Raw genomic sequence first — 22,698 nt, 5'->3', positions numbered from 1 at the left:
AGTAAAATTAGTAGTTGGTCTCTCTTGTCTTTTGTCTTGAAGAATGAAATTATGTTGGTACACATATTCTAGTCCTATATCACAATTTAGTATTTACCCTTTACAATCTTTAGTTGCTACTACAAATTTAAAATTATTTAGTTACTTATATAAATTTAATTTAAAATTTAAATAAAGCATAAATGGTGAAAATATTGGTCTTACTCATATATAAGTTTTTTTCTTTATCACTTGCTACTACTCAATTAATATTATTTCTTTACTTATATTATGATAATAAAAAATATAAACTAAATATTCACTAATAGTAATATAGATTACTCACTCATAAATAGTGATTTATCAATAGTAAATATGGACTAATTTTCTCTTAAAATTATTATTTTTTGAAATACTCTTAAAATTACTTACTGAAAGCTATTTTGTACGTATATGATTATTTATAATTTAAGATAGACTATTTTTTAAAAATAAAAATATATTATTAATATTTAAAATTTTAATTAATTATATTATTAATCATTATTAAATTAAAATCAATTAGTTACTTATATGTACTAAATTTAAAAGGACTAATTAATAAAAAATAATTTAATTTTAGTTAATATCAAAATATATATTCATTTATAGTATTTGTTTGGCTAAATCAGTTTTCTCTTCTATCCCTATATATCCCATGCAAATTTTCTTGCTTCCTAGTAATGTTTGTGTTGAAACTGATCTCATTGTTAGAACGTTTGTGTGGTCTAATGATGGGGTCTCCCGTGGATTACATCTCATTAATTCATTTGTGGTTACCACTCCAAAATCGGTTGATGGGTTAGGAATCAAGGAATCTGGACTTCAGAATGCCTCGCTTCTTGGGTAGCTGATTTGGAAACTGTTGTCTAATGATGATACCTTTTGGACATAAATTGTTCGAGGCAAATATATTAGTATGCATGGGTGATTTGTTCAATGGTATTCCGTACAGTTCTTATATTTGGATGATTTTGGTGAAGGCTTGGAGTGTGCTTTAGGCCTTCTCTTGGAAATTGGAGGCGAGCAGCTCTTCTTTTTGGTATAGTAACTGGTCGGGTCTCAGGCCTTTATCCATGAGGGTGGATTATGTCCATATTTCAGATACAGAAATATATGAGTATGCATGAGGTGATTTGTTCAATGGTATTCCTTACCGTTCTTATATTTGGAAGAGTTTGGTGAAGCCTTGGAGTGAGCTTTAGGAGGGTTTCTCTTTGAAATCAGAGGCGAGCAACTCTTCTTATGTCCACATTTCAGATTATGTCCACATTTCATATACTGATTAGAAGGTTCATGATGTGTGGAATGATGGTCATTGGTCCATAATAATCTGACCATTCCCCTTCCTAATGCATTAGGTTAGACAATTTCTCTCCTTCCTGGTCCCTTACTTACTGACGTATCTTTATGCAACTTTGGCACCTGAAGTTCTTTCTTTGGGTTCTTTTCCATGACTCTCTACCAACGAATTTCTTTAGACATGCTAGGGAATTGGTTCTGTCAGATGCGTATCCTAGGTGTCGCAATTATTATGAATCTGCTACCCATTTGAGGGTGTCGTCAGATGCTGCTTTTTTCCGCTCTTGTTCGCGAACCCAGGCTAGTTTTTTGATCCACCATAAGGATCAATGTCATTTTGGGATTATTCTCTGGTGGCTATGGCTCAACATGTCATCTTTAATGATACGCCTTGGTCGGTGGAGCGTGTTTTGAGGCATATTGCCTCATATGTTGCAGATTGTGACAATTTTTGTGTTCTTCAACTATATTGACAATGGATCATTTTAGTAGGTGGTTTTGGTCTTGCCCCAAAATTACACAAGTAAAGTTGAACACTTAAGGTTGTTTTAAGCTACACAATAAGTAGATTGATTATGGTGGCATGCTTCATAATTCTTCCGCCTCTTGGTTGAGAGATTTTTCGGGTTCCATCGCTGGCTCTTGTGCTTTCTCTGCTGAGCTTTTAGCCATCAAGTATGGTCTTCTATTGACTTGGGATTTGGGCTATTGACATGTCTTTTGTGAAAGTGACTCGTAGGATGTTATTAGGATGTTGGAGACTTCTGTTATGTCATCTCACTTGACAGATGTGCTGGGAGTGATTGTTTCTCTATCTACTTGCTTGTGGCATGTCTCTTTCTGGCACATTTGGTGAGAGACTAATTTGTGTGCGGATAAGCCAGCCTCGTTGGGTTTGCGTTTTCAGGTTCCTTTCCAACAACTGTCTTTGCCCCCTACTAAGTTGAATCTGCTTTTAGTTTCTGATCAACATTGTTGTGTCAACTTAGTATAGTTTGTCTTTCAATTCAGTTGTTCACAAAAAAATAAAATAAAAAATACTTCATTCGTCCCTAATTATAAGCTAACATTGAGATCCATATGGTGTCACTAAATATAAGCTAACCGACCTAACTATGCAAAATGTAATTTTTTTCCATATTTGTCCTGACATTTATTGGTTTCCAATTCTAAAATTTTAAAATCGAAACTTTCTTTTATTCTCTTTCCTTTTAGTATTATCCACTTAAATAGGGGTAAATATGAAAGATTATACCATTTTTTAAAAAATTAATGCATCAATTAAGACTTTCTTAATAAACGTGATTTTTACAACTTTAGCTTATAATTAGGGACGGAAAGAGTAATATACAAATTACATTTTAAAATTATTAATTTAGTAAAATTAAATTGTTAAAAAATATTATCTACTCTACTTTTATTATTTATATCATGTCATGTCCACCTCAAATACAGTATAAGATAAGACCGCTTTTTCATATCATACACCCTCCGGTCACTATTATAAGCAAAAATTAGTTTTGTAGGTTCATTCAATAAATGATGTATGTGACCATTTTAATAACTACATACATTATTTATTTAATGAACATAAAAATCTAACTTTTGGTTATAATAGTGACAGGAGGGAGGGAGTACTCTTTTTCAATTCTGTTTTCGTAAAAGCCCAAAACCCACATTAGTCCATAAAGAAGCCATTCATAATCATTCCCACCCTCACTCACCTAGTCACCTACAAACAATTCTTGCACTGCACCTCTGATTTCATCGATTCTCGGTTTCTTCAGCCATCACTTTTTCTCGCCTAACACACTGTCCGTGACCAGAACGCAATAACCCAAACCCCAATAAATAACACACCCTTCAGCTCATTCATTCATTCATTATTCACTCACCCCTTCAACTTCAATTTCAAATCCAAAACAAAACCCTCATCAATCATCATCATCATCATCATCATCATCAAAATCCGAATCAAAACTCAGAATATTCCTCCAATTTCAAAAAATAAAAAACCTCTCTGTTTTTCTCAACCCCATAAACCCAACCTTCTCCAAAAAAAAAATTCAAAAAAATCGAAAATGCAAACCCTAGCGTTCGAACAAGGTTGGGTTGTGTTCCCATTTTTCTCCATGTTCCTCACCATCTACCTCTTCGGCTACTTCATCATTTTCCGCAACCGGAGCCCCGAGATTCGATCCGAATCATGCAGCTGCCTCATCTCCCTCTTCCACGGCACCCCCGCCGTCATCCTCGGCGTCACCGCCATCACAAACTCCGGTTTCGCCGCCGCCAACACCGCGCTCCAGAACACCGTCCTTGATTTCAGCACCGCCTACTTCGTCACCGATCTGTTACACTACGTCGCTTTCTCTGCCACCGCCGACGCGCTCTTCGTCGCGCACCACCTCGCCACGCTCTTCGTGGTTGTCACGTGCCGTCACGCGGTCTCGCACGGGGCTTTCGCGGTGCTCATGCTTCTCGTCCTCGCCGAGGTGACTAGCCTGTGCCAGAATATTTGGACTCTCGCCGGAGCTCGCCGCCGGGAGGATCCGTTTGCTGCTAAGGTGTATGACGCGATATCGCCGCCGTTTTACGCGGTGTACTCGGTTGTGAGGGGTTTGGTGGGTCCTTACTTTGTTTACCGGATGGTTGCGTTTTACGCCGGTGGGGGTGCGCGTGGGCTTGTTCCGGCGTGGGTTTGGGTTTCTTGGGTGGTGGTTGTGGTTATGGCGATTGGTGGAAGCATTATGTGGATTTACTCTCTTTGGCTTCAGCTTTATCGTGAGAGAAGTGGAGTGAAATTGGAGAAGAAAGTTAGATAGGGATTGTTGTAAGTATAACATTTAGAACTAGCATTGTTCATGATTTGTTTGATATTGGTGGTAATTTTTCTTCTTCTTATTATTATAATTTACTTTTTATTGGTTTCTTTTGATATGAATATCTAATTTGTTGGGTGTTGGGGGAGATTGGTTGATTGCCATGGGTTTTAGCATGTTACATTGTAGGATGATAGGAATAGGATAATCCCTGCTTCTGCAATGAATTTTTTTTTGCCGGCAAAGCTCTCCCTACCAAGCATTTAACACAGTTGTATTCAGAGGGACACGAACCCGAGACGTTTGCTTAAGCTAGAACAACCCATGTGAGTTTATCTAAGCGTTTGGTGGTTGCTTCTTCAATGATTAAGGAAAGGGATATTAGTTGATATTTTTTTAAGTTTAATGGTACTTTTGGTCATATAGTTTTGGAAGTGGATGAGTTTTGTCGTTATAGTATGTGTTTTAAATTTAGTCTCTTACTCTTTAAGTTGTAGGACTGTGGTGTTGTTGGTAACCTACCACCCAATAAATAATTGAAAAAACATCACAGTTTTTTACAAAAGTGGCTGAAGTTAGACTATCTAGAAGGCAAAAACATCAGAATTAGCACATGCTTGTCAATGATTAAGTAAAGGGGTGTTGGTATTTTCGAATATTGCTTTGAGTGTACCGTTTTTGGATGTTAATTTCATGTGGAGTGAGGAAATTTTGGGCTACATATTAATGCTGTTGGTGGTGCTTTTTGGTTGACTTGTCTATTGCAAACTCTTGGATGTTAGTTTCCTTGACTTGATCAGAGAAACAACTCGTGGGTGAATCATCAATGCAGACAGATATCCTCTTGAATTAATGTGCTGTATTTTTAAGGCTTTTGTTTTGGGTGAGGATGAAGAGTCAGCTTCTGGGATGAGCTTATCATTAAGAGGTTGTATAGACTCAGCCATTGGTTAATTGATTTTGCTTATAATAAGAGTGCAACTCAAATGTTTAATTAACATGGATGTGATTACAAGTTGACTTTGTGAATAAGGAACTAAAGGGTTCAAAGCTACCTATCATTTCCGCAATGATGAATTAATACATATTTATGAAACAAGCTTAATGTCGGCATGGACTTTAGTTTATAATGACTGGTCTATTTTTGTTGTTGCTTGTCAGCTTGTGAGTTTGAGAAATAAAATGTGATAATGGGGCCTGCCAAGTTTGGTGTTGAAGCTATAAAACAAAACCCACCAAGGTTTGGTACACATAATGAAAGCTTGAACCCCACAAGATATGAAGTTTCAGCTGGAAAGTGACAGTCAACTTGTCACGTTCATGACAATGAGAGTAGAAGTGAACACTAAATACTATGATAAGATATCTAGAAGAGGATATGAAATAATCTTCTTCCCAATTCGTTTCTCGAGTGGTAGCACACTTGGATTAGAGGTCATAAGACCAGCTTAACTACTCTGAACCAATGTGATAAAATTGCTAACGAGGGTACACAATCCGTGTTGAGAATTCAAGTGCGGAGTCGGAGTCCCACATTTGTTAAGTTTGGGTGAGGAGAAGACTTTATAAGAAGATGAACTCATAAACCTAATGCCTTAAGGTTTTGGGTTAAGATGTGGCGTCGAGATCTCTTGGTGTCTTGCTTCTCGGTTCATGGGCTCCCCTGTCTCCCCCAACAATCCGGCAAGTTTCAACCCTTATCAGAAAAACTTGAACCGTGGTCTAGTAGTCTAGCAGTTTTCCTCAAGTTAAAGGTTGAATAGGAGAGTTCACAACCCCTAAGGTTGAGTTTTATGCCTTACTTCCAGTTTCTTTGTAATCCAATTATGTCAACAGCCTCAATTTTAAACCCCATTGGATAGGTTTGCTGATCATGGTTTGTTTTAATATTGTATGTGGTTGACTTTGGTTTCTACAACTTTTTTTGTGTTGCTTACCCTTAGTCACCACTTTTATTTTCACTACCTCTATCTTCATTTTACTTGTTACCCATTCTCATTTTCCCTATCTCTTTCTCCTCGTTTTCCTACCACCTTCTCCATTCCCACTTTTTCTGAACAGTTGAGCTCTTGGACACTTGGACTCCTTTCCCTTCCTCGATTCCTAAATTTTCACATCTTCTCAATCCTCCTTCTTGGCTACTCCTTCATTTCATCATGGCTTTCCTCTTCTCCTGGCATATATTTACTTTCTTTACTTCACTTACAGTTATTAGATGATTCACTTGTCAAAATAAACATCAACATTTTTTACAGGTTCACCACCAATAGGTCCCTCAGGCTCACCATCAATACTACTATGCATCTTGATTATCAGTAGTACTACCTTGTTCCACATTCATAACATCACCCTTATGAACTTAATTCCCACATCCATCTCTAGATGCATCCCTTACACCTTTGTTCTGAATCTCACATCAATGTTTGCTTCTCATAGTTCTGGCTCTACTATCTTCACCTCTTTTCCACTCAAAATCAGGTATGAACAAAACATTAACTTTTCTATAAGATACATCGGTAGTCAGCCATCTAACATAAAATTAAATTAAAATAAAATAAACAGCTCAGATATATTCATGCGTTTTGTGGATGTTACGTTGAAGCCATGAATTATTTCCCATATTATATACTATGGATAGATTTGGCCTTGTTATCCACAAAAACATAAAGCTGAAGATGGCAAAGACGAGTAACACATTTACCGTTCATATGCAAGTTTATAGTCCAAAAGTAAAATAAAATGAAATGCAAGCTTAACATTTACAAAATAAAATGTTCAGACTTCAGATAGCTCTTGAGAAGTAGGAGTTCAAGTGTAGAACCCATAGTTCTTTGCATTCAATAAGATTGATCTAAATCCACCAATTGGTGACAGAAGCATTAGCAGGAGTCCAAGTATGATGCAGATCTGCAAACAGGGTATCACAGATACAAACTAAGTTCCAATATAAAAAATATATTTCACAACAAATTATAGTAATAAGAAGCAGGATGACATGATTGAACATACCCAATTGATGATCCAGGATAAGCTGAACATCTTAGGTTTCTTAATAGCAAGCCACATAATGCAGGGGAGCTAGAGATCAATGACATTATGTTAAAAAAAATTGCAGTTAGTGACATTGAAAGCATAGTCATCTATTACATGTACAAGGGATATTTCCAGGGACTTACAAAGTATGTTGTTGGAGCAAATGCAAATCCTCCAAAAAATCCAAGGAGGCCACCAAAGAAGGGGAAGGTAATGGCCACAAACATTGTGAATGCTGAAATCAAGATTTAACAAAGACACTTACTTAACTTATAACTATGATATAAAATAATTCAAGTCTCTTTACCCAACAACATCTTAAACTTTTGAGTAATGATTTATTCACGATCTAATTCTCTTACATATCATGTAACAGTTAGGGGGAAAATTTGCTCACCAACATATGTATTGCGAACCACAAATCGTAGCAGACCGGTTGGCTTGAAATGCCACTTCTTGACCATTACAGTTTCAATCATGTCAAAAACTGGCATTGCAAATAGCTGAAATGCATAGACACCAATCAATAAAAGAAAGAATAAAATCTTAGATGATTATATATGTAGGGATGAATTATGCAGAGAAAGGAAAACTGTTATTACTGACCTGGTAGCTTCCAATAACATGAATGACAACAAACATGTTAGCTGTTACTATAAGCCATGTTGGTTTGTTAAGAGAGATTAGGATATTGTCTGCAACTTCATTGCCAAACATGTAATATCCAACAAAAGCAACAGGGAAGTAGCAGAGGCCTACAACGAAGTATGCTACTAACACTCCTTTCCACATGGGACCTTTAGATGGCTTCTCTGGGGTGGAAGGGATGGTTGCTTGAATCTCCAACACCACATTGTGTCCAGCATAGGCAAATGCAACATCACCTAAAGCACTGAGAAAATTGAAAACTGTTCCTGGTGTAGTGGTGGCTTTGTAGCCATAGTCCACATCTTCCTGAACTCCCTTTTTCACTGCTGCCCCCCATGCAATGGTCGAGTAACTGCACACAATTCCAATCAATTCCAATCAATCCCAATCATGTTTTGAATTGGGAAAATAATACTAATACAAGTGGTAGTTAATGTCACCCATTTCCCCTATGATTTCTATCAAATAACAAAATTAGCTTTGTCATATTGGTATTTCTTGCAATTTTCCTTCCTAACATATAGCATTGCTGTTTAAATTGAAGTCAAGATCCAAAAACTGCTCATACTTTAAGGATAAAGTGAAAAAAAATTTACAACATTCACTTTGTATTCTACCATTGCCTACCTTTGTAACTTTTTTTTTTCATTTATAGTTCTATCTTTCAATTTGTAAGCTTTCTCAACAAGTTTATAAAAGTTTTCAAGCAAAAGTTACAAAACTTAACTGAGAAATCACAAACTTTTGAATTAAAAGTGATCTAGATAAAAAAAAAGTTGCGAAGGTTCACTGTTCAAACATGATTATCTCTGGTAGAAGATACTTGTCGCACGCAAATCAAAATTACGAAGAAGCATACCTCAAAGACATGACTGCTGCAGCCAATGAGATGCCGGAGATGGCGTTGAAGTTGGGAAGATGGGCCAGGACGAAGTGAACAGAGGCAAAGATCATGATGAAGTAAGTGGTCTTCATTGATTTACAATTATCTTTGCACACAAGGTCATGGATTTTCTGCAGTGATTTTCCTCCAGTGACCATGTAAACAATGTCCACACCAACTTCACATATAAGTTGTTGAGGCACCACAATGTAAAGACCAAGTTTTTCACCAAATGCATGCTGACCCAGTTCATGGTACCTGTCGAAACGTTTTCCAGGAACCATTTCATGCATCTCAACCATTTGCCACAGCGTGTACAATGTGATGATCCATGAGAGGACCAGTATAGTCACACCAGGACCCCTGCAATTGGAGATTGTAAGAAACATGAACAAAGTTTTAAGAAGTTTTGTAGGAAAAAACAGGTTTGGGGAGAAATAGACCAAACATTTAGCAGAGGGGAAAGACAAGATGGAGTTCATTTTAATAAGTACTAGTAATTTCTGAAATTTGTGAATTGGTTGTATGATGCATAGCTTCAAGAAAAAGTTTGTTGGAGTCAAAATAATCTTTTGTTCTTAAAAAATTACTACGAATTGTTTCAGTATCTAGTGAAAAATTAGAAGAATTGAGGGACATGATAGCATGGGAGTATCTTATTACAAAGTAACTATACCTACTTTTTTACTATTAGAGCAAAGTTTTGCGACACCCCAAAGAGCTTAAAAATAAGATTTGATGCTTCTACAAGCAACTATATTATATCTTATGATTAAAATAGTATTCTTTCTTTATTTTGCATTAACAATTCTTTCTCTATTAAGTGAAAAAAAATGAGTTATAGAAAAAAATAAGAAATTACAATGTCAGTAAGTGGAATAACCAGTTATCCTAAAGTATATTATATTTCTAACATACTCCTTCACGCAATAGCCCACTTGGGCATGAAGCATGGACAATACATAGAATCACATACCATATGCTGAAATTCCACTTTTTTATTAGAATAATGGGGCAACAAGGATGAAGTCAAATTCATATAAACAACCATGATTGTGGATGCTCTAAGCCTTCTTCTAAGTTATAAATTCACACACATTATATTGTATATTTATCCTTTTCATAATCTAAAAATGTGTGAAAGAAATAAGTTAACAAAAAAAAAATTAAACATTTAAATATTTGTAGGTCAGTGGCTAGTTAATTGAAGATCATTCCATTGTTAAATGCGAACTCAATAAACATATGTTCACAACAATTTCTTAGTACCCATCTAAAAGTTAAGAGGTTTTATACTCTTTATTAGGCTTAATTTATGATATTTTTTTCATTATTTTTTTTTATAATTTACAATTTAGTTATTTATACTAAAATAATAAGCTGAAGTGTTCCAACTCCTCCCATTGGGTACCCTAACAAAGCCTTTTTTATTTGTCTACAGTTTATGGAAATACAAAAGTTTGAGTCTTTGTAGCTAGCTGGAAGAGACTATGGCTATGTTTGGCATGCCATTTCAGCTAGCTTATAGCTTATTTGACTAGCTTAAAGCTTATTTGACTAGCTTAAAAGCGAAAAAAGTGTTTGGTGAAGGAGCTTATTTTAGTAGCTTAAAGCTTTAAGCTATAAGCTATCTCAGGTAGCTTATAGCTTAAAGCTTATAGCTTATTAAATTTATTCTCATTTTTATCCTTATTATTTTATTAAAATTCTACCATTACCCTTATATATTTATAAGAGAAAATAGGAGATGCACTGACAGTGTAAACTTGTTTTACACATGCACCCAATTGATTTCCGCCACATCAGCAATTTATTAATTTACTAATTAAAATTAAAAAGATTTGTAACTACTTAGTCTTATGTGGCATAATGTAATTGGACGTCAGTGTAAAACTTCTTTACACTGACAGTGCATATCCATTAATCTCTATTTATAAAAACACTAAACCTATTTTCCCCTCACACTTACGTATGCAGTTTCCGCCACCGTTCCCGCCACACCGCTGCGCACCACAAGTATTATAAATATTATATTAATAAAATAAATGAAAATAAATATTATATTTTTAAGATGATAAATAACTGGAGCTAATAAAAATATTTAAAGTGATAATAATTTTAATATTCATATCATATTGGTATTAATGTGAAAATAAAGTAATGTTAAAAATAAAAATAATTATACAAGTATATCCTTTTATGTCATTTTACAATTTCAGCTTGTTTAACCGCTAGTTTTACCAAACACTTTGTTTCAATCACGTAGCTTTTCAGCTTTCAGCTTTCAGCTATCAGCTTTCAGCTAGCTTATCAGCTTTAAGCTATCAGCTAGCTTATAAGCTTTCAGCTAGCTTATCAGCTAAACATACCATAGCCTATATAAAATCAAAATTCAAAGACTCAAAATACAATTTTGAAGACAGACAATCACTTTAAAAATAGTCTTTCAAATCTTATTTTTCTTTAGTTATTGCTAACGCAAACATGTATATCAACGAAAGTTAAGGATGTATATCAGAGAATTTTTTTTACAGAGATGAAAACCAATAGTTTTATGATTTGTGTGGATAAAAAACTTTTTAAACTATATATAACACAATTTGGTGAAGAAACGGATCCATGCTATAATTAAGATCCACCATTAATATCATAGTAAGTTGTTTGTAACGTCAAACAATTTCACAACTCTAAATCTTCTGGGAAAAAAAACTGTTGTATGCAATTAGTGTATGGTAAGTTTCATACCATCCAAGATTTGCCATGGCAGATGGAAGGCTCAACACACCAGCTCCAACCATGGCAGTTACATTGTGAAAAGCAGAGTACCACCATTTTGCATTCCTTGATGAAGTGATTGGAAGCCAATCATCAATTGCTTTCTGCTCAGCTGTCCTTTCATCTACCTGCTATAATTCATTGGAAAAAAGAAAACAAAACATCTCTTAACCAAATTCTGGTATCATTGATCCTAAAGATAAAATTAGTTCTTACGAAAGTAGCGTCTAGCGTCTGAATAACAGAATTAATTTTAAAGAAAAGAAACAAAACATGTTACAATTAGCCTACCTTTGCGTCGGCGGTTGTTGAAAAAGCGGACTTTTCACCGCCGTCTCGCGAAGCAATTGGCTCTTGATTTGTGGGAAACTCATCCTTAGTCCCCATGGTTGCCTCCCTTGATGGTGAAATGGAGGAGGAATGAGATGATGGGATTGAAATAATAATATGGAAGAGTGTGAAGAAAAAGAGTGTCAAGAGAAGTCCGTCCAAGCATTGACCCAAACAGCACAATCTAAGGCCGGCTATTTGTTTGGATATAAATAGTACAAGTTGTTACGGAAATTCTTAAACGGAATTAATCACTTTGTGAGAAGATTCAGGCGGTTACATAGTAACAGAATCAATTGTTAAGATGATAATTTTAAAACATTAATGGGCTGAAACTATATAGTCACTGTCATATCATTTAGGTAATTATTTAAATGGCATTTGATTTAATTTCAAATGTACTACTTAAAAGTATTCTTAAATTTGATCACTAGAAAAATCAAAATCGCAAATTTGTTGATTGTCTGCATATCTTTGTATTTATTCACCTACAGGACTATGGAAACTATTAAATTAAATTAAAACATTCGTGAGAAAATTCAAGCTGGATGGAGTACAAGGGAAAAAGAATCTGAATATTAATAATCATGATACCCTGCTATGTATGCTTTGCCACGTGTCTACATGAGTTGGTATGTATATTCTTCAGAGTTTTCAAGTCCTCCATTTCAAAACATAAATTGTTTAAGATTCTGCACATTTGTAGTTGTTGAAAACTTTAAAGTTTAAACAGTTTTTGAAAAAGTTTTCAAGAAAAACTGTATGAATGTGATGCTTTTCAATATTGAAAAATGTAATTTAAAAGCTAAAAAATAAAATAAAAAATATTTGGTATTTTAATTTTAAAAATTTAAATTGGGAATTGTTTTAAAAAACAAACAAATTCTTTAGTTTTAAAAAAACAGAAAACATTTTTAAAAACTATTTTCTTGAAAAAATAATAATTATTTGATTTGTTATTTATTTGATTTGTATCTTTTTAGTTAGTTTTATCTTTTTAACTTACATGTGGAAAGAGTTAGTTTTATCTTTGTCTTTTTGAACGAGTTAGTTTTATCTTTAACTAGCTTATAGTTATCTTTTAGATAGTCTTATCTTTATTTTTCCGTTGTAATAAAAAAAAAGATAGTCTTATCTTTTGTCATTGTTTTTTTTAGGAAATACTGATTTTTTTTAAAAAGTTTCCTGCATATGCATGAAAGTCAAAATGTTTGCAACTACAAGAGTTTCGACTTGAGAAGACACCTCGATCCAAACCAATTTGGCGAAAGAGGCGTTCTTAGCTATAAAATCAGCAACCACATTGTCATCACGACGAATAAAAACAAAAAAAATAACATCAAAAGTATTACATAAAGAAAGACACGCTCTAAAAACCGAAACTAAATAAGAACCATCTGGTGACTTCTTCCACCTGAAATAACCGGAGACAATTCGTCTTAAAACAAACCCGATGAAACCCAAGTTGTGAAGCTAGAACCATAGCCTAACAAAGAGCTACCGCCGAAGAGGTAGCCAAAGAAAAAGTAGTCGCTGACGCCATAACCAGCCCATCGCTGTTCCTCGCCACCATACCTCTTTGAAAGCACCATCAAAATTGATCCTTGTAAGACCATGACCAGGCCGAGTCCATCTCGCATGCTGATTAGAAGGCGGACCTGTCATTGCCACCGCTGGGGATTGCACCGGAGAAAGCTGAAACGCCCGCCTGAGAACCATGTCGCAAGAGAAAGCCCTCTCCTCAAACACCTGCTGATTTTTTTTTGTTTGAAATGAGGGAAATACTGAATTCAATAAGATGAAAATACAGAGTCTGCAAAAATTGTATTCACTACATCGTGACAGGGGATCATCCCACATTCCCACCACGTATCACTTTCAAAAAAAAAAAAATCCCACCACATATCAGAATGAAAATTAACAGTTAGTACATTTTTCATGATGCAATTTTCGTGCCTCCTCATCACATCAACATCCTTAATTGTTGCAATCTTATCAACCTCTATCTCCTCAACAATCTCAGCTATCATGTTCTCATTCACCCATATTTGTGCAATCACAACAGTTTGCACCTCCTCCATCTCCACCTCCTCAGTTTAATGATCCTAATTTCCCACTACAATGAAGCTACCAGATTGGCACCTAGGATTAGCTTGAGATGGCTTAATTACCCTACCATTATTGTAGGTCATGTACTTGTCCAGTGACTAGAAAATTCCCACAAGATACTTGGAAACTCCAAGAAAATCTGTATTTAAGGAATTCTTAAAACAGAAATTCATCACTGAAATTAGGCTAGAGGATGAAACAAGGGAAGAAAACAAATGGAAAAAGAAGGAAGCCCTATATGACTAGTGTCTGTGTCCTCCTGAAAAAAGGAAAAGTGGAAGAGGAATACACAAAGAAAAGGGAAGTGTACCAAAATGCAGAAAGACAAAGGGGTTCTTATTTTGTGAAGGATTAGAAGATAGAATAATAGTCCTTTGTCAAAGACCCACTATAGTAGTGAGACCCTTAACCAAAATCAAAATGATGTCATGCAAAGAAGCTCATACGAGATAATAGCATAAGATAGGATGATCATTCAATCATCTGAGTCTGAAGACATCAGCAACTTTCCCATAATTAAGAAAGTTGGGTCACCCTCTAAGGCTTTCTAACAGTACTTCAACTACAACTTCAGAGATTGGCCTATTGTTCCTCACTGTAAGAGATTTCATTTGCAAAACATAAAACCTTCTTCTCTTGTCCCCTGATTGATAGGAAATTGTTTCTTGGATTATAATGTGCACAAGATTACTAGGGATATTCAGGGGAACATGATCCTTTTTGTTCATTGATTCTTCCTTCATTCATAGGAGTATTAGGTCGACGGAATTGTGATTGATTTTATTTAGTACCAAAAATATTGACTGAAAAACCATTAGACGGTAAACCATTACTAAAGGTGTTCAAGTATGAACTCGAGTGTTGGAAAAAAAAATAATATAGCAAAGCCAAACAAAGAGAAAACCAATATACATTCAGAGTAATATAAAAATGACAAAGATGACATCTATAAAATTCTCTTTAACTTGTTTTGTAGCCATAATTTTCTTTTCCACCTAAATGCAGGGTGTGTGGAAGCTCCTCATCTAATCTATTAAGTAAATATCATTGAGTAACTTGCTTGCTACACCTTCGCATCATTGGTTCAGTGGGGAATGAGTTTAAGAGTAGAACTCGTACTTCTTGGCTTTAATTATGATTGTCCTCAATCCTCCAATAGGTGATAGAATCATCAAACACAGGCCAAGCACAATGCAGATCTGTAATCAATGGAGCAAGATTAAATAAAAATAGCTCAAAATGAAAGAAACCATTTCAAGGATAATAATTGAAACAAAATAACCAAAGATCAAACATACCCAGTTAGTGCACCATGACAAGCTGTATTTCCTTGGTTTTTTGATAGCAAGCCACATGACACAGGGAAGCTGAAAATTTAAGCAAGAGAATCAGCATCCAAGATAAAAAGCTTTATCCTACTAAGTACACTCTCAATCCAATGGACTAAAATTCACTCTTATCTTGACTTACAAAATATGTTGTTGGAGCAAAAGCAAATCCTCCGAAAAATCCAAGGAGACCGCCGAAAAAGGGGAAGGTTATAGCAAGGAACATTGTGAATGCTAAAAACAAAGAATGGTTTATCAATTTACAAAGCAACAGAAACAGACCAAAAAAAATCCATAGGAAGTAATATAACAACTTGTCACTTCATTTCAATTAGGAAGAGTTTACTTACCAACATACAAATTGCGCACAATGAAACGAAGTATTCTGGTAGGTTTGAAGTGCAACTTCTTCACCATCACAGTTTCAATCATGTCAAACACTGGCATTGCATAGATCTGCATCAACAAAGTCGAGTTAATCTTTGTGACATTAGTTTTGAACTGAAAAGAAGGGTCATTTTGAAATGAAAAAGGTTGTGAATCACAGAAATAAGTTTCACCTGATAACTTCCAATAACATGGACAACAACAAACATGTTAGCCATGGCAATTAGCCATCTTGGCTTCTCTAGGGTGACGAGGATGTTGTCGTCAACCGTGTTCCCGAACATCCAGTAACCGACTAGAGCAACCGGGAAGTAGCACAGAGCCACGACTATGTAGGCGACCACCACTCCTCTCCACATAGGACCCTTGGATGGCTTCTCTGGTGTAGATGGAATTGTTGCTTGGATTTCCAGCACCACATTGTGTCCAGCATAGGCAAAAGCCACATCCCCAAGGGCACTAAAGAAGTTGAAAACTGTACCTGCTGTACTCTTAGCTTTGTAACCATATTGCACATCTTCTACAACACCCTTATGAGCAGAAGCTCCCCAAGCAATTGTAGAATAGCTATAACACAAAGTAAATATCAAAGTTATTTTGGTGAGGTTATATCTCCTTATTTTCTCATGATTGAATCCGCAAATTCGACCCTGATAGACAGAGCGCCAGTAAAATTGTCAATCAAGTTGGTCCCTCTATCACTTTTGGTCCCTCCTTCGACACCCTCAACCAACGTTAAGGGACTTTTGAAGAGACGAAGAGCCTAACTTGACTGACAATTGACCAATAATTATTTGTGCACACCTCTAAATTGAGGTGGAAAGAGGTGGAGGAGGAGAGAGATAGGAAGAAAAAAAAAGTAAGAGAGAGAAAGTATAAGATGTGATAGATGATAAGAGGAGAGAGATAGAAATAAAAATAGGTGGAAATGAAGTGTATAAATAAGGAGGTGTGTATATATCATTACTCTTGTACCTTAAGGACATGACTGCTGCAGCCAAAGATACACCAGAAATGGAGTTGAAGTTGGGGAGGTGAGACAATACAAAGTGAACAGAGGCAAAAATCATGATGAAAAAGGTCAATTTGATCTTTTTGCAGTCAGGACACACTGTATCATGGAACTTCTGCAATGATCTCCCCCCAGTGACCATGTACACAATGTTCACCCCAATTTCAACTATAAGTTGTTGAGGCACCACAATGTAAAGACCAAGCTTTTCACCAAAGGCATGCTGACCCAGTTCATGGTATCTGTCAAATCGTTTTCCAGGAACCATTTCATGCATCTCAACCATTTGCCACAGCGTGTACAAGGTGATGATCCATGAGAGGATCAGTACAGTCACACCAGGTCCCCTGAAGAAATCATTGTAATCCACAAAATCAACAAATATATGAAAATTTTCTCAATATTTTTACCCTATGAGACATTGAGCCGGTTTGAATGCTAAGCAAAGGGCACTTATTTTTAGCAGAGAAACTCTAATAAGTGCTATTTGATTCGTATCCACACGAGCTCAATGCTACTCAGAAAAAAAAATATACTACTGTACCCAAATCACTAAATATGAACCTATAATGGTACAATTGGAAAAAGTAATTTACTAATTCATTCATATGCAGTTAATTTTTTTTTTCAATTATATGTGTGATTATGTGATTGAAATGTGTTTGAAAAATGTTTAAATGAGCAAGGTGAAAAAATGGAAGTTGGGTTTGAAAGATGTACCATCCAAGTTCAGACATAGCATAAGGGAGACTAAGAACACCAGCTCCAACCATGGCAGTGACATTGTGGAATGCTGAGTACCACCATTTGGCATTCCTTGAAGAAGTAATTGGAAGCCAGTCATCAATTGCTTTCTGTTGCGCTAGTTTTTCATCCATCTGTTCGACCAAAAAAGTGTTTGGATTAGCAATGTGAGAATTGACTTTGATAGAGTTTGATTATGGTAAAAATTGTTCTTGTAAGGTAATTTCATAGTTGTAAAATCTCATAATTGATTATGCTTAACGTAAAAGTTACTCATTATAGCTTCGACGATAATTAATTTTGAGACTAAAGTTAATTCTCTCGAATGAATATTAAACATCAAACATGTATATTATTTTCCAAAATTGAGACTAAAATCAATTCTCTAAATTGATTGACAAATATCTATATGACTAGATAAAAGTGATTTCAGGCAATGAAAATTAAATCTATAGCTCCCAAACATGTGATTATACACAAACGAAAAGGCTTAGTTTGGAATCTAATTAGTAAGGGATTACTTTTAATGGGCCATCCAAGACCAAGATACAGATTGAACAGTTTACTTTACTTTACTTTACTTTAGGCATCCTAAAGGGGTTGAAATTGAAAAGTTGTGTGAGCAAAAGGTGTGGCCAGTGAATTGTGGAACACTCACAAATCCCAAGCTTCTTGGAAAGTGTAGAATCAACTTGACTATTATAGCATTCTAAAAGTGCTTGTCTTTATCTTATGCCAACTTTTCTGCATCGCATGACTTTGACTTATGCTATTTTTCTTTTTAGAGTTTAAATTTTAACTATATGTACTAAAATAATGCCATCCAAAAAATAATATGTAGGGCCAATGCATCTACGGTCATGAGAAGTGAGAACGCGCTTATATCCACATCAAAATAAATAAAGCATGAGAGAATTATCTGTGTCTATACTTCTAGTTGGCTAGTTCCCATCAATTCTATTACGTATCACAGGAGACATGTGAAATTAAATTTGACTAATAAATATTAAAAAAACAACTACCAAAAAAAAGTTAAAAACACGACACTTTACATTACAATGACAATATATTATATTTTAGTCTGATTATTATTTAAGAAATGTTAAAATAATTTGAAAATTTTGACGAATATCGTTCACATATTTTTATTATAATTGAACAAATGTTATGTGAAAAAATTCACTAGTTTTTAATGTTGAAAACCCAGGGACAATTCACTCAATACCAAAGATTTTATTAGAAAAATATGTTCAAATGAAATAAAAACCATAAACTAAGTTAGAATACATAAACACGTTACGTTGACGTCTCCGTGTGGAAATTTCCGCCTTCTCATTCTCAACACAAATAAAAAAGTCTTTAATTTCTTTGTCATTCATCAACAGCTAGCGTTTACTAGTATATGCTTATGTACATACATGAACCCATGTGGAACCAAACTAAGTAGTCCAATTAAATGTCAACGATATTATTATTATTTCGTTACGTGTTAGGAACCCATTGGAATCTGAATATAGATACAGTATTTGATCAAACAGTTAATACTAAGAGCCAGCACATACCATTGGTTAAAGAGTATTGTTTACTTAGAGCTAGAAAAAAAACAAAGGTGAACTAATTAAAGTAACTTTCTATTTATCGCCTATCACGGGTGTCTCAAAGACTCTCTTGTGGTGTGTTTGGTTACAGTATAACTTACAGAGGTTAACCAAGCAACCATTAACTAACTGAGCTAATTAAAAAAAAACAATTTCTCTATCTAAAAGTAGAGGAACTTAATTTATCATGATTTCTTGTATAACAAACTCGTATAATTTGCAATTTAATCATTTCAACTAGTCTAAATAATCAACTGAAGGATTCTAATGGTACCGGAGCAACGCAAAAAAAAAGGGTTATGGACTTATGGCTAATTATAAAATCAAGGCTTTAAATTACAATGGTTAATTAGTATATACTTAGTTTTAAAGAAAATGCTGAGAAATGCGTCAACTAGCAATTGCAATCGCAAGTTAACATTGCAGCAGCAATTAATCACAAAGGTTTGCAACAAAACCATGATGAAGATTTCTCATGAAATACGCAGAGGAATACGTATTTCTTCCATTCAAATACATAAACGCTGTGTATAAACATGGTAAATGCAAATAAACAAACAATTTGTTATGCAGAGAGAAAGAGAGAGGGGAAACTTACATCTGTATCTGCCTGAGTTCCCATGATGAGTTAAGAAAGATGTTGCAGGATTGGTATGAAAAATAGGCTTCTCTTCCTCTGTTTCTCTGTTTGAAGGGGAAAAGTTTACCTTGCTAGCAGCTAGTATAATAAGTATCACCAATACTCAACAAGTGGTGTATCACATGAAGAGAGAGAAAGGGGGAAGATGCTAGAGGCGTTGAAGAGCCGGAGAAGAGAATACTCCTATATATATACAAGTTTCCACACTTTTTCCTGACTAAAACAACCCTCCAAAGCTACACGGATACTATCAATTTTTTAATAACTTTTCTATTTTCACATTGAATTTAGTCTTTAATGTTTTAATCACTCTCACAACTCCCCACTTTTATGTGGACAAAATATGATTTGTTTGAATATATTTAGAATATAACACCTCTAATATTTTCTTTAAACTTGAATGTATGATAGTTGTGATTGATTTTCTCGTTGTAAATGTTTGTAATAAAAGATAAACGACTAATTACAAAATGTACGTACTTCATTCTCATAGTCGATGAATATACCATGAACTTATTGTTAAGAGGCAAGGTGAGGAATTATGTTGCCACAAATTGTGGTTCAAATAATTTTAAAAATAAGGAGTATCATTAACAAGCAACACTTCACACTTAATAGATAGGCATTTGCGGTTTTTTTTTTTTTCTGGGCGTCAAAAAGTGTGTCAATGAGGCTACGGTTTTTCTCTGACCTTTGTTGTTCTTGTTGTCCTGTTGGGCTTTTTGTGTTGGAATTGTAGGATGGGTTTGGGGTTTTCCCCTAACCTTGTTTGTTTCTTATGTTCTTAGGTCTGGTCTTAGGTTTCAATGGTAGGTTTAGGCTTTATGTATGTTGGTGGAGACGGGTTGGATCTTGTCTCCTTTGGTTGGTTTTGCGGTTTTTACCCTTTGTTAAGAGGACTTGTATCTCGCCGCTGCTATTATTCAATAAATTCATTTTTCTTTCTAAAAAATTTAAAATATTATGTTAGATAATAAATAATTTAAAGTGATGATATTAAATAATTATTCATATGAATATTGATGCATAAATAAAGTAAGTTTAATTACTATATACGCAGTGGAAGTGAAAAAAGTTTTACACATTCATCCAATTAAAATTCATCAATTTGCCATGCTATAATTAAATTTGAATTTAAAAATATTTAAAAGAAAAAAATATAAAGATATGATTAGATGCATGTGTTAGTGCATATATAAATTAAATCCACAAAATAATACTTAATATAAAACAATCATACAACTATGTATTTTATTTGATTTTACAATTTTTGAAACTTTTACAGATAGCTTCACCAAACATTTATTATTAATTTGATGGGGTAGGTATATGGGGCGGAGAGGAGAGGTGGGGGCGATGGTGGAGAGGTCTAAGGTGTGAAAATTAGCGGTAAAGTCGGGCCAAGACTAATTTTATACATCTAAAACAAAAAATATCTCGTATTTATTATTCGCAATTTAGCTAATTAAAAAACTTCTATGCTGCAATTTTTCAACCAACAACCAAAGCATTGCGACTTTTATAAAATAGAGTGTATAGCTTAAAAACAGAAAAGATTATCCAATTCCAAATACATAATATGTAGCTAGTATCATTGAACTAAGTACAAATTCAACACATTGATCACAAATTCATTTGATTTCTAGGATCCGAAATTACTAATTAATGCACATTTTATTTCTTCTAAACATTTGACTTTAGAGTTACTGATCTTAATTTCTTTTCTTCTATTTTTATTAGATTTAGCCACAAAAGTGTAGGAATACTAAGTAAGTATGAGTTTGTAGTCTTTTATGCTTTTGAGGACACAAAAATGTACAAAAATGTTTTTAGAGTAAAATCTAAATAGTTAGTGGGTTTGCGGATAAAGGGTCGGTTGGATAATATTAATACCCATATTTAATATTAATACCGATATTTACACCAACCGCATTAATTTTTACGGGTATTTACTCATGCTAAATAGTATCGTATTCAAATGGATATTTTTGAAGCTGCCCAATGACCCTATTGCTATCCATCCATCCATGTCTTATAAGTCAAACTTTTGGAATAATTTAGACTTAATTGCATTTTTGGTCCCCCAACTATTGTCTTATTGTAAAAATCGTCTCCAAACTTTAAAATTAGCAAAAAAACGTCATCCAACTATACATGTCGTTGCACTTTTGGTCTACCGTTTGCCTTCCGTGAGAAAACTAACATGAGAAGCTGATGTGGCTCCCTCACGCGTGTCTCACGTGACTTTCTTCAGAGAGCTTGATGACTGGACAAGTCACATGCTTCTCACGTGACTCTAAAAGGGTTTCATGGTGAAGAAGACGATGAAGGAGGGATGTAACAGCATGTATAGTTGGAGGGCTTTTTTTGCTAATTTTGAAGTTTGGGGACGATTTTCGCAGGAAGACAATAGTTAAGGACCAAAAGTGCAATTAAGCCCATAATGACTATTTATTAATGACACTTTGCTAGTTCGTCATCAAATTTGTTTGACCTGTTTGTATTGACTTTTCAGCAAGTGGTTTTGGAGTAACAATCTGGCATTAGAAAAGTCTTCAGAAATCGCTAGCTAGTCGACAAAGCACGTTGCGTTTTAAAAGGAAAATTATTAATTAGTAGCTTTCAATATTCCCCAACTTTCAACCTAAGATGGGTCTTTGGTTGTGTTGTTTCAGTGAGCTGGAGTCTTCAATTACGGAAGTATCATCGTGGGAACTCAGTGGCAGTTTCCAAATTAAATCATTTACTAATTAATTTCATTAGCCAGAGGCTTTCGCATTCACATTCATTCTGATGGACAAAAATACCATATATGCCATGTCACATATGGTATGTCACGAACCCCTCTATTCATGTTCATGGTTTAAGATTTTGACAAAATGGGGGATCATGCAACATTAAAGAAGTATGAGCGTGACATCATGCAATGAAAAAATCCCATGTCTGATGTCTCTTTACATAAAAGAAAGAAATAAGAGTTGCAAATAGAAGAAAAAGAAGCGTTGGGATACATAAGTTAAAAATATACAATCATATATTGGAGGGATTATTTCGGTATTCTTGATCAAC

At 34.7% G+C, this 22,698-nt stretch overlaps 3 protein-coding genes across 4 annotated transcripts; 1 reads left to right on the top strand and 2 right to left on the bottom strand.

Annotated features, from left to right (window-relative positions):
• Nucleotides 1-2,933: 2,933 nt before the first annotated feature.
• On the top strand, nt 2,934-4,264 carry LOC130729657 (TLC domain-containing protein At5g14285-like). The gene has a single exon (XM_057581474.1). It carries the CDS (start codon nt 3,402-3,404, stop codon nt 4,143-4,145), a length of 744 nt encoding a protein of 247 aa, XP_057437457.1. The 5' UTR covers nt 2,934-3,401; the 3' UTR covers nt 4,146-4,264.
• A 2,474-nt stretch (nt 4,265-6,738) lies between these two features.
• On the bottom strand, nt 6,739-11,996 carry LOC130729655 (lysine histidine transporter 1-like). Of its 2 annotated transcripts, none has more exons than XM_057581472.1 (8): nt 11,773-11,996; nt 11,452-11,612; nt 8,683-9,069; nt 7,782-8,175; nt 7,573-7,678; nt 7,319-7,410; nt 7,152-7,220; nt 6,739-7,049 (listed from the first exon to the last, which is right to left on the bottom strand). In XM_057581472.1, the coding sequence occupies exons 1-8, from the start codon at nt 11,866-11,868 to the stop codon at nt 6,951-6,953; spliced, it is 1,404 nt and encodes a 467-aa protein (XP_057437455.1). In that variant the 5' UTR covers nt 11,869-11,996; the 3' UTR covers nt 6,739-6,950. The 2 variants fall into 2 exon arrangements, with proteins under 2 accessions (XP_057437455.1, XP_057437456.1); XM_057581473.1 differs by having other exon boundaries at nt 11,452-11,609; nt 11,773-11,994.
• Nucleotides 11,997-14,719: 2,723 nt separating this feature from the next.
• On the bottom strand, nt 14,720-19,808 carry LOC130729654 (lysine histidine transporter 1-like). The gene is made up of 8 exons (XM_057581471.1): nt 19,588-19,808; nt 17,368-17,525; nt 16,611-16,994; nt 15,809-16,202; nt 15,599-15,704; nt 15,391-15,482; nt 15,219-15,287; nt 14,720-15,119 (listed from the first exon to the last, which is right to left on the bottom strand). Exons 1-8 carry the CDS (start codon nt 19,609-19,611, stop codon nt 15,021-15,023), a joined length of 1,326 nt encoding a protein of 441 aa, XP_057437454.1. The 5' UTR covers nt 19,612-19,808; the 3' UTR covers nt 14,720-15,020.
• Nucleotides 19,809-22,698: the final 2,890 nt, after the last annotated feature.

The sequence above is a fragment of the Lotus japonicus genome, chromosome 1 (genome assembly GCF_012489685.1).
Source record: "Lotus japonicus ecotype B-129 chromosome 1, LjGifu_v1.2".
NCBI lineage: Eukaryota > Viridiplantae > Streptophyta > Magnoliopsida > Fabales > Fabaceae > Lotus > Lotus japonicus.
The sequence above is the reverse complement of the archived record's forward strand: the minus strand, read 5'-3'. Positions and strand labels throughout refer to the sequence as shown.

Coding starts and splice junctions, on each gene's coding strand:
- LOC130729657 (XM_057581474.1), top strand. CDS start 3,402: ATGCAAACCCTAGCGTTCGAACAAGGTTGGGTTGTGTTCCCATTTTTC.
- LOC130729655 (XM_057581472.1), bottom strand. CDS start 11,868: ATGGGGACTAAGGATGAGTTTCCCACAAATCAAGAGCCAATTGCTTCG. Junction 9,070..11,451: donor GCCATGGCAAATCTTGGATG/GTATGAAACTTA, acceptor CTCCAATTGCAG/GGGTCCTGGTGTGACTATAC. Junction 7,050..7,151: donor TATCCTGGATCATCAATTGG/GTATGTTCAATC, acceptor CCCTGTTTGCAG/ATCTGCATCATACTTGGACT.
- LOC130729654 (XM_057581471.1), bottom strand. CDS start 19,611: ATGGGAACTCAGGCAGATACAGAT. Junction 15,288..15,390: donor TTGCTCCAACAACATATTTT/GTAAGTCAAGAT, acceptor TTAAATTTTCAG/CTTCCCTGTGTCATGTGGCT. Junction 15,120..15,218: donor TGTCATGGTGCACTAACTGG/GTATGTTTGATC, acceptor CATTGATTACAG/ATCTGCATTGTGCTTGGCCT.